This window comes from Glycine soja, chromosome 17 (assembly GCF_004193775.1).
Source record: "Glycine soja cultivar W05 chromosome 17, ASM419377v2, whole genome shotgun sequence".
NCBI classification, from domain to species: Eukaryota; Viridiplantae; Streptophyta; class Magnoliopsida; order Fabales; family Fabaceae; genus Glycine; species Glycine soja.
In genome coordinates, this window is record NC_041018.1 from 8446770 (window position 1) to 8460250 (window position 13481).

General features: G+C 30.9%; 1 protein-coding gene across 4 annotated transcripts; it reads right to left on the bottom strand.

Moving 5' to 3' along the window:
- Window positions 1-69: 69 nt before the first annotated feature.
- LOC114392608 (dynein regulatory complex subunit 6-like) lies at window positions 70-9421 on the bottom strand. 4 transcript variants are annotated; one of them, XM_028353807.1, is made up of 16 exons: window positions 9161-9421; window positions 8774-9022; window positions 8549-8677; window positions 8247-8454; window positions 7293-7439; window positions 6660-6734; window positions 5528-5599; window positions 5197-5268; window positions 4821-4892; window positions 4628-4699; window positions 3964-4035; window positions 3378-3449; window positions 2707-2850; window positions 1680-1751; window positions 778-924; window positions 70-585 (listed from the first exon to the last, which is right to left on the bottom strand). In XM_028353807.1, exons 2-16 carry the CDS (start codon window positions 8975-8977, stop codon window positions 401-403), a joined length of 1743 nt encoding a protein of 580 aa, XP_028209608.1. In that variant the 5' UTR covers window positions 8978-9022; window positions 9161-9421; the 3' UTR covers window positions 70-400. The 4 variants fall into 4 exon arrangements, with proteins under 4 accessions (XP_028209608.1, XP_028209605.1, XP_028209607.1 ...); XM_028353804.1 differs by having other exon boundaries at window positions 1680-1754; XM_028353806.1 differs by having other exon boundaries at window positions 1680-1754; window positions 8774-9017; window positions 9161-9420.
- Between the last annotated feature and the right edge of the window lie 4060 nt (window positions 9422-13481).

A 13481-nucleotide genomic window follows, 5' to 3' on the forward strand; every position in this document is an offset into this window, starting at 1 on the left:
AGGCAAATATGATTTCTAAAACATGGTCCTTATTCATGAGCAAACAGCACAATAAAAAGCCAGTCAACGGGAACAACTCTATTCTCAGTCAAATACAATTCATTACTATACGAACATAATAATGAGCACCATCACTCTGGTCCAAACATCTTTATTACACTTACATTATGCACATACTTTAGATAGCCCCACCAGGCATATTTACCCAGAGGAGAAAGGGAGAAAGAAAAAGATTTATGTACAATTTTTCTTAGACGGGGAAATACAAACATGCAAAATAAAGCATAATTACATTCTTGCATGCCATTTTTATGTACATTTTTTTATCCAAACAGTAGCCATAAATATGTACAGAGAATTGTTCAACAGGCAGATAACAGAATTCTCTTATTCTCCTGATTTATTCTGGCCGAAAGCTTATCAAATTTGGAAGATCAGTTGACTGAAGCTTCTTAATTTCAGAAGCAGTAACCTTGCAAGACTCCAAGGTAAGAGTGCGTAAATTCTTCAAAGGCTTCAAATACCGTAGTCCTTCATTGGTTATACGAGAATTTGAAACATTTAGCGACCTCAGTGCTGTCATTCCTGTATTCAGATATAAAGATATACAAACATGTGTTAACCAAAGCAGAACAAACTTTTACTTGATCCAATTACAGGGCAAGGGGAGGAATTAAAAACCGATACAAAAATATAATATTCTCCATCCAATTTTTATTTTCTGATTATCCGAGTTTCAAGGGGTATATAAAGTATTGAAGGCAAGCAAAAAAATACCAGATATCAATTCCAAAGTTTTATCCGTTAAGTTGCAATTCTGGGACAGGTTTAGCTGTGTCAGGGAGACAATCTCTCTGATATTTTTTACACCGGCATCAGTTAATCCTCCGCCACATATTTCAAGGGATTGCAAGATCTTGAACGCTGCAAGATGGAGAACAAAAGAGGAACTAAAATTTAAGCCAGCCTTGGGCACAAGGTTATGTAAAAACCCATATTTCCCTATTATTTCAATCAGTGATAATTTCTTACAATACACTAAACAAAAGAAAAAAAAGTTACTGTTGAATGGGTTTCCAAGTAGTACTGCCTCTATATATTGTGTTTTGTATTGGGCCATTACTCATTACACCGTTTGCTCTAAAGTATAGGCATAACGAAATAAACATGAATTTATTGCTGATTTCAGTAAGTTAAATGATGACATTATGATAACTAAAAGAATAGACTTTAAAATCAAAATTTCCATTCGATTTACATCAATTCTAGAGTCAAACATGTAAAGTAAGATTGTCATCATAGTCTACAGACAGAAACTACTTGTAGAAGTAAGGTAGCTTGGTTTGGCACCACTTGTTTGTCCAGTTCAGAAGTTTTAGATTTTTCATATAACAAAAATATACAATAAAGAACAGAAGCATACTATATAGCTTCATTTATTCTCACGAGTCTGGACTAATTATAACATTTTCATGAAAAAATCAAAGTGTGTGACCCAATACCTATATGATAAACAATTGAACACCAAATATCCTAAAAAGTAGACTATGACTATGCAGTTATATCTTACAAGTTAACCCCTATTATGACTGATGCATTCCCATTTCAAATTGCATAAAGTCATACACCAAAAAGGCAAAAAGGAAATCAACTGCAGTCTAAAATTGATATATACGTACATCGTAAAAATGTAGTTCCATTGTCTGAAATGCGTGCTCCAAAGAGATCCAATGCTATCAATCCACTCAGACCTGCTAAAGACGAGCCAATCAGACAGCTAGAATTGAAGCTATATAAGCAAAATCAATTACAGCTTGCACAGACATTCATGTCAATATGGACAATCAAACAGTAAAAAAAATATCTTATAGCTGGCACCTAATAGAAAAGGAACATGATCCTGGACAGCTCAGGGTAAACACAATATATGATTGGTTTGATGCAGTTTTGGATTTGAATTCATTGTATACACAGGGAGTGTCAAATTAAAACCTTTATTTCAATCAACAATCTAAATCAAAGATCTAATGTTGCAACTTGCAATATGTTGTGGGTGGCACCATGCCTTGGCAAGGTCTAGGTATCAGACTCGGATTAAACAGTAAAGATTGCTGATAGGTTTAAGCAGAAGAATTGCACCTCGGCAAGAACTAATGTTGATGACAGCACACGACTAGGTACTACCCTCTATGCATACACAAAACTGTTCATATGACAAAAGTAATGATTTTTATTTTTCTTAAAAATAATACCTCAGGTGAATCCACATAAAAGAGGGGGAAAAAAGCTTAATTGTACTTTTAGTTCCTCAACTATAGCTAATGCATGCTTTTGGTCCTCCAATAATTTTGAGTGAATTTAATCTCAATTTTTTAATTATTTCAATTAAGTCCCTATGTCACTTTCCTTTTACTTAAAACTCTCAAATTCTCCTTTTTCACTCAAAATCTTCACAAGTTGAATTAAATAAACCATTTTCAACATTCTTTTGCTCCAACCTCACCAACTAAAATGTCAAATTTCACCAAAAAATAAAAGAAATCCAAAATTTTCCTCTTAAATTATTCCATGTCCTAAATCCATCATAAATCCCCAACTGTTTGGAAAAAACTTGGGAAACTAAAATCACCATGTCTAAACTAGAGGGGGGGAAAGTGTAGTTAAGCCCGAAGAAAATAGTTGATACATGAATGCACACATCCTTACTAGTAAGATTTGCAAGTCCAGCATCGGTAATCTGTCGGGCATCCAGATTAAGTGATTTAAGTTGTGTCAATCCTGACAGCCTTTTCAGGCCATGATCAGTTACTGTGGTGAATGACAAATTTAAATCCTCCAGCTTTTTTAAACCTGGATAAAAGCAAGAACCAGATAATCAACACATGCATTTTATGTATTGCCTTGTCTGTAAAGGTCTCTAACAACACAATGTGTCTGCGTGTTTTTGTAGATGTAACTACAAAACATCCACAAACAATATTCAGAATTAGACAGTATTTAGTTTAAGGAAAGTAGTCCTGGATTGGTAACAGGCAGCAACCTCATCTTAGCACTGTGGGGATAGATTGGTAACATACTAACATAGAGATCGCTAAAAATAAAAAAATAAAATAAAACTTATATTTGGGTAACTCAAAGGGCTTTCTGAAATTTATCTTCCAACATATTATACAACAGTCTGAAATATAACAATAATGGTATATTAAAAGATACAATGTCGATTTTTTAGTACTTCAATATTTTCTAGCTGTGAAACATAACCAATAAATATAGTAACATATCAAAGATCTAATTAGAACTCGTCTTCCAATAAACTCACAGTAATTATAGAGTTTATATTTTTATTTGATAACCATACACAAGATTGTGTCACAAACCTGATATATGACGCAGCCCGCTGTTCCCAATGTCAGTGTCAGACAACACTAGACTTTTCAAGAGAGTGAGACCTGAAAGACCAAATAACTACAAATTTCATACCATAGCTGATACTTCAAATCAAATTATTTGATTCCTAAAATCTCAAATTTTCATAACAATCAGAATATTTTCCCCTTCAGAAAGCATTATGATAAACAAATTAATTAAATTAAAAGAAAAATTATTAGAAAAACTGAATTAAAAGCACCAGACCAAGCATCATGCATATCTACATTCTAAACACAATGTCAAGGCTAAATGCGGGCTTAAATTCCCATGATAATTTTGTAAATCTAATTCAAATATTCCAGTTTATGCCAAATTCCATATGGCTCTATTCCATCTCAATTTTTACTGCCTCATAAGATATGAGGTCTTGAATCATCAAAGTATAAAGGTATAAAGCCTCAATGCCTCATGTCATATATCCCGAAGCACAGATCAAGATAACATTGAAAAAAGTATAACAGATCTGTATAAACTTTGAACAATGTAATGGACATTTAAATCTGCCAAGAGGAAAAGGTAAAATCTAGTGCAAACCTGTCAAATTAGCAAGCCCGTCATCACCTATCCTGCAATAATCCAGATTCAAATACTCCAAATTCGTTAAGCCTGCAAAAAGAAAAAAAGATTAACAATATAAAGGATAATTGGAAAATATAGAACAGTGAACAAGTTGCGTGCATGATGATTGATGATTGTCAATGCCCCAGCTTGTGAAGTATATAACTAGTTTTATCCCAGAAGTGCTTAAGAATGTTTGAGGCAAACAATAATAGTGGCAATAATTTTCCATGAACAGTGAAGAGATATTTGAGGCTAACACTAGACTTTCATACTTTTGTATTTATTTACAATACATTTACTTCAAAAATTGCATTAATTCATTTAACATTATCAGTGTTTGAAGGACTCTTAAAGAGAATTTATAATGTATAAAATGTTTCCTACCTCTCCTTTATGTCTATAACAGCTAGGATATTTTGCAGATAGAAAAGAAGCATGTAAAATTATTGAAAGTAAATGGATTTAAAAAACAAAGGTAAAAGTCCATCTCAAACATGTTTTCAACATCTGAAAAGTGGAGAAGAAATTAAAGAGACAAATCCACACAAGTATTGTAAAAATCAAGAGTCTTCTTAATTTAGGGAAGCAGCATGTGGATAAAATAGTCACTCTTGTGAGATATTGATGTCCCAAGTACCTTTCAGATGAACTAAACATGCGTCTGTGATCCTGTTAAAAGCCAGGCTCAACCTCTTCAAGTTTTTAAGTCCTGCAGGAAAGGGAGTGCATGCTATAAAACCAAGAATCCAGTGATTTGCCATCCTTAGAACAACAAGTAAGAACATGAAACCATAAGTCCTCAAGTTTGGTCATTATAAATCAAGAGTTACCAGAAATTTTCTCAAATCCATCGTCAGAGAGACCACATCTGTTGAGATTTAAGCATGCCAGGGAAGCTAAGGCTGTACAAAAAAAAAATATATATATATATATATATATATATATATGATTAAAGAACTAATTAGGAAAATTTTAGGCACTGGAATAATAAGCAAATAGGAGTTTCTAAGTTCAAACATAGTCTTTGCCACTTTAGCACCATTTGATTGCGTGTTGGACTATTCAAATCCTTAATTTTCCAAATAAAAATGACAGAAAGCTTATGTATTATAGAATGACTTCCAGAACAAACAAAATTGCTGTCTAAATTAAGAATAATTAAAATGAAATGACACTTCAAAGAATAAAATCAGAATTTATTTTTACCATGAATAAACTCTAAACATGCAGCAGTAATATTGCATCCTTCAACATTTAATGTGGTAAGCATCTTCAAACCTGTAAACCAGAAAGGAATACCCAGGTAATGTATACTGCAGAAAACAAAACAACATAATACATAAAGCAAACTATGTTATGAACTTATTACATATACTAAACCTCTATTTTGATAAAAGTAAGAGAATAATATTTTCATTTGAGAGTGGACATTGACAACTAGAGATATGCTCGTGTCATAATCATGTGCATAAAATAGCAGCAGAAGTTATAGTCATCTTAATAGACTTGTAACGGATGATAAACACTGGAAAAATACCTCTTAAATAGGTAATTCCAATATCAGTAATACTGCTGTTGGAAATTTGTAACTCCTTCAAATTTATAAGCTCTGAAACATTATAGCCAACAGTCAGCTCAAAAAGATCATGACATAGCTTCCTGATTCTAAAGTAAGAAAGAACTGATAAATGAAGGAATTGATTTTTTTTTTTTGCTCAGCCAAAATATAATATATTCATTAAAGAGTACCAGAGGTACTAATCAAACAGATTTTAGAATACAATTGATTTAAGTTGCAAAATCACATGTTCCAGTATAAACTCAATTAAGAAAAATAGGATCAACCTTAATACCACCATCTTATTGCCAATTCATTTTTTTATTGTTTTTGGGGGGCGGGGGGGTTGCAAAAGCACACAAATACAAATAGTTGTACACAGACAGACATAACTCAGAGCACTTGTAAAGGACTTACATTTACCTCAACCCAAGACAACAACAAAAAAAAAGTTCCTAGGTTTTTTTGTATAAGAAATTTACCCCCAATCAGGAAGGCTTCCTAACTCAGAGTGCTTCTAAAGGATTTACATTTACCTCAACCCAAGGAGACAAGTAGGGGCTTAAACCAGGAAATTGTCAAATGCAAAAACCTTGTCTTGCTCATTCAACCAACCCCTTGGGGTTAAAGTTTTTAGAAGTCTAAACCAAAGATTTCATCAGAAATAGTAACCCCAAACCCAAAAGACGCATCAATGAATATTAGAGTATTATTTTGGTAAATACACAAGACAAAATATTGTGGCATGTGCAGTTAAGTGGTTGTCTAGTGCATTTCTTTATCACCGGACATATAGCAGATGGGTTTTTGTTTACTATTTTACTTTTATAGATTGGGCAGCCCTAAAAAAGGAAAGCAACCAAAAAATTAGAAAGTGAGTCAAATTTGGAGAACAATGTTCCCCAAACTAGTTCTTGGTTTAGGCATCCTATTACCCAAGTAGGAATAAAGATCAATGCAAGTAAGACACTGGATATCATATATGTCATACAAAAGCCAAGTTCAGATAATTAACTCATGAATGAGACACAATAATTCTTCCTTTTTACAACACAAATAAACCTGAAATGCAATAACTAAGATAAAAATCATACCATTTTATGATCATTACCTGAGATAGACTTCATGTCTGAATCCATAACACATTTACAGCATCCAATATTAAGATACTCAAGCTTTTTCAAACCTGCATTTAAACAAAAACCAAAGGAAATTTAATCTATAATGTACAAATTCCATAATTAAGTTTCTATAAAATGGCACTCTAAGCAGAATAGCATCTGAAAAATATCTAAATAATGAGTCCCTTAAAGAAGCCAATGAATGTGGCTCGACTGGTAGGATCAAACAGCCTTGACTCAAAGGTCCAGGGATCAATTCCTGTTGGTAGCCCTTCATTGGTAAGTCATTTTCATCCTCCATTGGCAAGCCCTATCATTGGCCTACGGCAGTGCGTTAAAATTAAATTGTGTTCATTTTCAAGTTCAGTGCAAAGCAACACAGAGCTGTGTCAGTTTTATTATGTATTTTACATGGTTTTGGTTGCCTACTGTGGAACCACCACCAAACCAAACACCCCATATGTCAGGCCACCCAATCAGCCATTCATACCTAACTATATATTAACAATTTTGTTTCAGATCACCAGATGTGAGATTGGTTTATACAAAATTACAAATATCAACTACAATAGGAATAAGATAACTTCTTGCATATAAATGAGCAAGAAATCAAGGATAGAAACCTTTAAGATGAACAAATCCACCATGAATATCTGAACACCTCTCAAGGTCCAACTTCTCCAAATTAAATAAGTTGGAGAAAGCACGCATTCCATCAGGTTTGACAGTGCTGCTCTTCCTGATGCTCAAGGAAGTCAAGTTTGAAAGACCTACACATAATTGGCATTGATTGTTTATGTTAATCAAACAGGACTCTTTAACCTTTAGCAAGTTAAACCTACTACGTTTGATGTCTCAGAACAAATAATGTTATTATTGTATTGATTGCGCATAATTCCAATTTTACACAATGTTCAATTAGGTTCATGTCAAAACTGAATTTCCTTATTTCCATTCATTTTACAACAATTATATGGAAAAATAAAAATAATTGATCCCTATGAATAATTCTGCACAGAATGCTACACACTGCCACAAGCAATGACAAAAAAAAGGACAGAGAAAATTTACATAACTAAAATCAGCCTTTGAAAAAGTTTCACTAGAACAAGACATTTAACGTTAATATCTTGAAGACACACCCTAGCTGTGCCTGTGTCAAATAACTTAATATTCAGCAATGCAATCAGATATACTTTTGTAGGCGAGCACAAGGTAGCAGTTTAAATGAGGCTGAAAAGTATAACAGGTATAAGTCTCAATTACTTTTGAATAGATCATGAAAAAATCAATCAGAATCATTTGATAATTAAGGTGAATTCTATTCAAACATGAATGAATTTCTCCATTTTTCTTGTGTAAGAAACACCAAAATCTTTCTGAAAGCACAATAGAGTAGTTGTTTAAGAAAAAGAGAAAGATAAAAACAGCAATACAAGACTCATAGTTTTTATACATTAACCTCAGCACAAAGCCCCACCAATCTAATTTGAATCATTTGTATGATCTTCCTATGTTTGTAAAATAATAGACGCATTCTGGTGAGAAAAAATTAACCATAAGAATAGTAACTGTACCACTAATGTGCTTAAGCCCATATTCTGAAAATTGGTCACAAAAATTGAGAGTCAATGCTTGAAGATTTGAGCAATCCTTTAGGAATCGCAGTCCGTTATCTGTCACCTGAGAACCAGAAACATCAACTGAAAGTAAAGACAACCCTTGTGAAGAGATGACATCCATCCAATCATCGCTCACTCCCACATATTCGCCTAAATCAATATCCTGCCATGTGCAGAAGACATGTCAGATAAGAATTGAATACTCAAATCTAGGCAACACTTGTAACTTGAGCAATACTAAAATTTTAGTACGGTACCTGAAGAGCACAATCTCTAAAAGCCTCGAGTGACAGTTGGGTCAGGCAGTGAGAATCAACCAATTCATTGAAGATCTGCTGGCTTATGTCTCTTGGAAGAATCGAAAATGAATTGTACTTATGAAAATCCTGTTATAACGCAAAACATGTGGATCAAGCAAGCAACCATGTGAAAAGAGAAATAGCCAAAGCGAAACAAGTAACAAAGGTGGCAAAAAGATGCACCTCACGCATCTTGTTTATGCACAAATCCATGAGGGAGGGGCATGTTCCCCCTCCGGCACAATGATTGGGCTTAGCACGTAAACTTCTGGCCCTCATCCATTTTGTGCTGCCACTCCTACAATACCTCCCCGAGACTCCTCTGTGTAATTCATCTTCCACAACATGCTCATGCTCATCTCTCTTCCTAGAACAGATGCCCCCCATCACTTAATTTGATCATATACAAAATGATTGTGTTGTTGAACTGAACTGCATGAACGAATAAAATAAACAACTGTAGTTCAAGTTTAGGGGAAAAGATCATTGCGGAATTAATCGTGTTGATCAAACAATTAGAATAGCAGTACCACAAAATACTCATAGTAACAAACAAAAAGAAAAAAACACCTTATTTATATACAGTGGCCACCAAGTTCGATTACGGAAAGATAGAACAAGTTCCGTACGATCAAGATGATTCCTTCATCCGTTGAAGAAAAAAAACTAAGGATAAAGCGAGAAATGAAAAAAGAAAAGGTGGAGTGACGAAGTGAAGAAGAAGGAGGCAGTGAAAGCGGAGATAAGAATAGGGTGGGGTCATTCTCAACCATGCGGGTCCCACGTCCGCCACTTCCGCCACTTCCGCTCTCTTCTGTTGGATCTTCCTCCCTTCCAAATCCTATTTTCTAACAATAGTCTTATACTTGCAGACCCAACAAATAATTAAAAAATTATACACGTAAAATAATTTATATAATATTATATCTTATGTTTATTTATCTTCTTTATTTTATTATTTGTCATATTTTAAAATTTAAACTTATCTTTATTTTTATTTTTTCTTTTAGTTGTATATTTTATTATGTAGGTATAATTTATCTATAACTTACAACTATGAATTATTAAATATTAATATAAATAACATTAGTAATAAATTAATATTAATAATTATATACTATTTTATATTATTCATTTATTAATTTATATTGTAATATATACTAATAGATTATAAATGAAATAAGCTACAAACCTTAATAATATTATGTTCGATAAATCATTTGAAATTTTTTAAACACCACTTAAAAGTGATATTTTTTAAAATGTTAACTTTTAATTTTTTATATTTTCTTCTATTTTCATCCTAATATAATTATCAAATTTTCTTATTATTTTTTAAAAATAAATTATAATTTTATTAGTTTTATATTATTTTATATTTTTTAACTATTTCAATAATTAATTTTATCAAATATTTATAATTTAATAAATTATTTTTTAAACTTTTTAAGTTAGTTTTTCAACTATTTTTACTAACATAATCTTATTCTCTCTTTTCCTCGTATAAATGGTGATGACGAGGGCTGGTATGGATAGTAATATCTCATATTGATTGATATTTTGTCACCAATTCTCATGAGAAATTGTTGAGTGTATATCATGAATTTTATAAAATTCCATCTATAGTGGGTGATAAAATAAACTTTATTGAACTAATTATTTAATATTTTTTTTGGGGGGATATGTTCATGAATTCTATAAGATTTTATGTTCTTGTCACATATTTTTTCATATGAAAAGTGATATTGTATTGAAAATTAAATATTTTAAGATAAGAGATAATCTGGTGGATTTGTCAAAAAAAAAATTAAAGGAAATTGTCACTTGAAAAAAAGTTAAGGGATGATTTATAAAGGTGATTTGTCTCTCCAACATATTTTTATTGTTTTTGTTATTATCGGGGACAAACTAGTTAAAGGAATTTGATGGAATAATACATTTTTGCTGAATATATTATTATTTAATTATAAATTATTATTTGCACTAAATTTATTATTTTTCATAATAATTATTTATGTTCATAGTTATACTTATTCTTGACGGGTTAGTATTTTTTTTACATTAACATTACATAAATATTAAACTCTAAATTACTTTATTGTAAATTTATTTTAAATCAAACTTTCATAAATTAAATTTATTACAAACAGTCAAACTTACACTGATCTCACAAGCGTACACCAGATTCGAGATGCGGTCACTTCTAAGTTCTAACGCAAGAATGTCACCTTCAAACATTTATTATGGAAATTTTTCTTAAAAAATTGTATTTATTTTTCCTACCAAGGATGACGAAACCAAATTTGGGATTTGGATTTGGATTTGTATCCAAATTCAATGAATGATGAACGATATATCAAATCCGCTTTTTCTGGCTCTAAAAAATGTCTCACTGCGTAATCTACACTACACTGCAAAGTGCAAAGTGTAATGGCTCTGAGAGGTAAAACTTTCAAACTCCTTATTATGTTTGGCTCCTTCTAGTTTGGTGCATGCTTAAAATGTTTGATTCTTTTATTTATATAAATGATAGATGAATTGTTCTTCGTTGACATAAATAATTTCGTTTTTTGTATTCTTTTGAACAAATCAATGACAATTTTAAAGCTGAAAACATCACAATTTTACTTGGTGAAAACCGATCAAATTTTTCTATCAAATAAAATCTTGACAACGTCATTCTTTGTCAATATGATCAAATTGGTAACGAGATCATTATAACTTGTCATTTTCTCCATGAGTCGTACAATTTGAAATTGTGTCCGTTTTTTTTCTTCTGTTTCTCTTTATTATAATTGGAAAAATACCGTATGGATAATTATAGGAAAAAATAAATAGTTATTGTCAACTTAGTTAAATTTATTCAATTATGTTATGGCATTTACATCAAAAACAAAAAACTAGGTAAAAGGAATGATTTCCAAATATATTCCTAAAATCACGGGATTAAATTATATTTGTATTGTCGTCTACACACACAAAAATACAAAAGATTTATACACTATAAATGCATATATTATTTGTTTTTAATTATTAGAATAAACTTTTCAGTTTTCACAAGTTTTTTTAAAAGGAGGGGGTAGGAATTTTTTTTTTTCTTCAAAAGGAATGAAAACAACAGCAAGAAGCCATACATAAACTACAGATCGCTTTAACTTTTTTGCTAATAACTCAGGCCTGCGGAGCAATGGCAAATGTTTGCTCATATCAAGCAACAGTAAAAAGTCACCTTCATACTTCATTATGCTTGAAATCTTAATCAACTAAACTTCATTAAGTTTCTTGTATAAATAATTATTAATTTGTGATTGAGCAGGTTTACACGCACGACTAAGTAATCTAACTTATATAACTTATACATTTACGACAAATTTCATTGAGACTTTACCTCAAAAAATTAATAATAATCGATCGATGGAGTTTAATCATTAAGAATGCGTGTAATGCACGTTAGGATATTATTAAACATTTTCTTTCACATAAACGTGAAAAAATGGCCCATTAAAAGTTAAATTGAGCGTGCCCCTAAAAAACAAACAAAGACAAATATTAACTTGTGCTATTAGGATCTTAGGAGATGAAGGAAAAAATACAAATATTTTTATTGGAAAACAAAAATTGTTATTTATGATTTTTTTAACGTTTTTTTTATAATTTACACAATCGATATTTTTTATTTTAATTTCTTAATTAATACATACACGGGTGAGTGAAATTCAAAACAAATCAAAAGAAATAGTTAATAATCCCTCTATTTTATCTGAAATATAGAAATTGAAGTTCGTGGAGCCTATACCGGTGGAGATATGTCCAAGAGTACCTTTAATTCTATAACCAAATTTAATTTCATAGTTATAAAGTGTGGACTCATTTTTCTGTGACAAGTAACATATCTATCCGAATTAAAATAGGGACAAAACTTAAATGTAATTATATATATATATATATATATATATATATATATATATATATATATATATTACTATTAATTTTAATTAAAATTGGAATTTAATCTCTTAATTTTAGTATACATTTTTTTACGCAGATTAGCGAAAATAATTTTAATTGAAAAACTGCACCAACATCTATATGTTCGCATCTAAATATCCTTAAATATCTTCTCACATATGGAAACAATGACCGTTCACCTCTCATTGTCTTTTCCTTCTACTCGCGGTCATGGTTTCTCATCATTCACCTCTATTCGTCATTTTTTTTTATTTTTTATATTAGAAGTAGCTTTCAAAACAAATCAAATTATAATTCAACAAAAAAAAATCAAATTATAATTTTCCAAATCAATTTTAACTTTTGTAAGTTCAAAATAGCAAATAAATCAGGAAATTCGGAACAACATTAAAATGTGTAAAAATAAGCTGACCTTAAAAAGGAAAAACTCCGTTAGTTTCTAACTCTGTTTTGTTTTGTTTTCCTTCATTTTCTTCATGTTTCTTCTTCTTGATTTTTAATACTTCTTTAAACTAATGTTTAACCCCACTTTTTATTAAGGAGGAAAAAAAGCTTTTAATAAATGAAGTCAAATATTACTTTATATGTACTGATTTAATTTCATAAACTTTCGAGTACAAAATTAATGTCAAGTAATTGTTTGATGAAATAAGGAATTTAGTGTTTTTAAATAAAGCAAGATAAAATATTAGTATTGATATTAATTTTAAAAAATAATAATAAAATGTTGATATTATCCACTTCTTAGATATCTATCATTGAAAGGAATAAATTGACAATAGCGATCACCAAAAGCAGATAATAATGTATATTAATATTGTAACAAAATGGCCAGCAATAGTATATAGAGACACATCGCAAAAATAAATGTTGTATGACAAAAAATTTTATGGTTAAATTACTCTTGAGTTCTTATAATTTC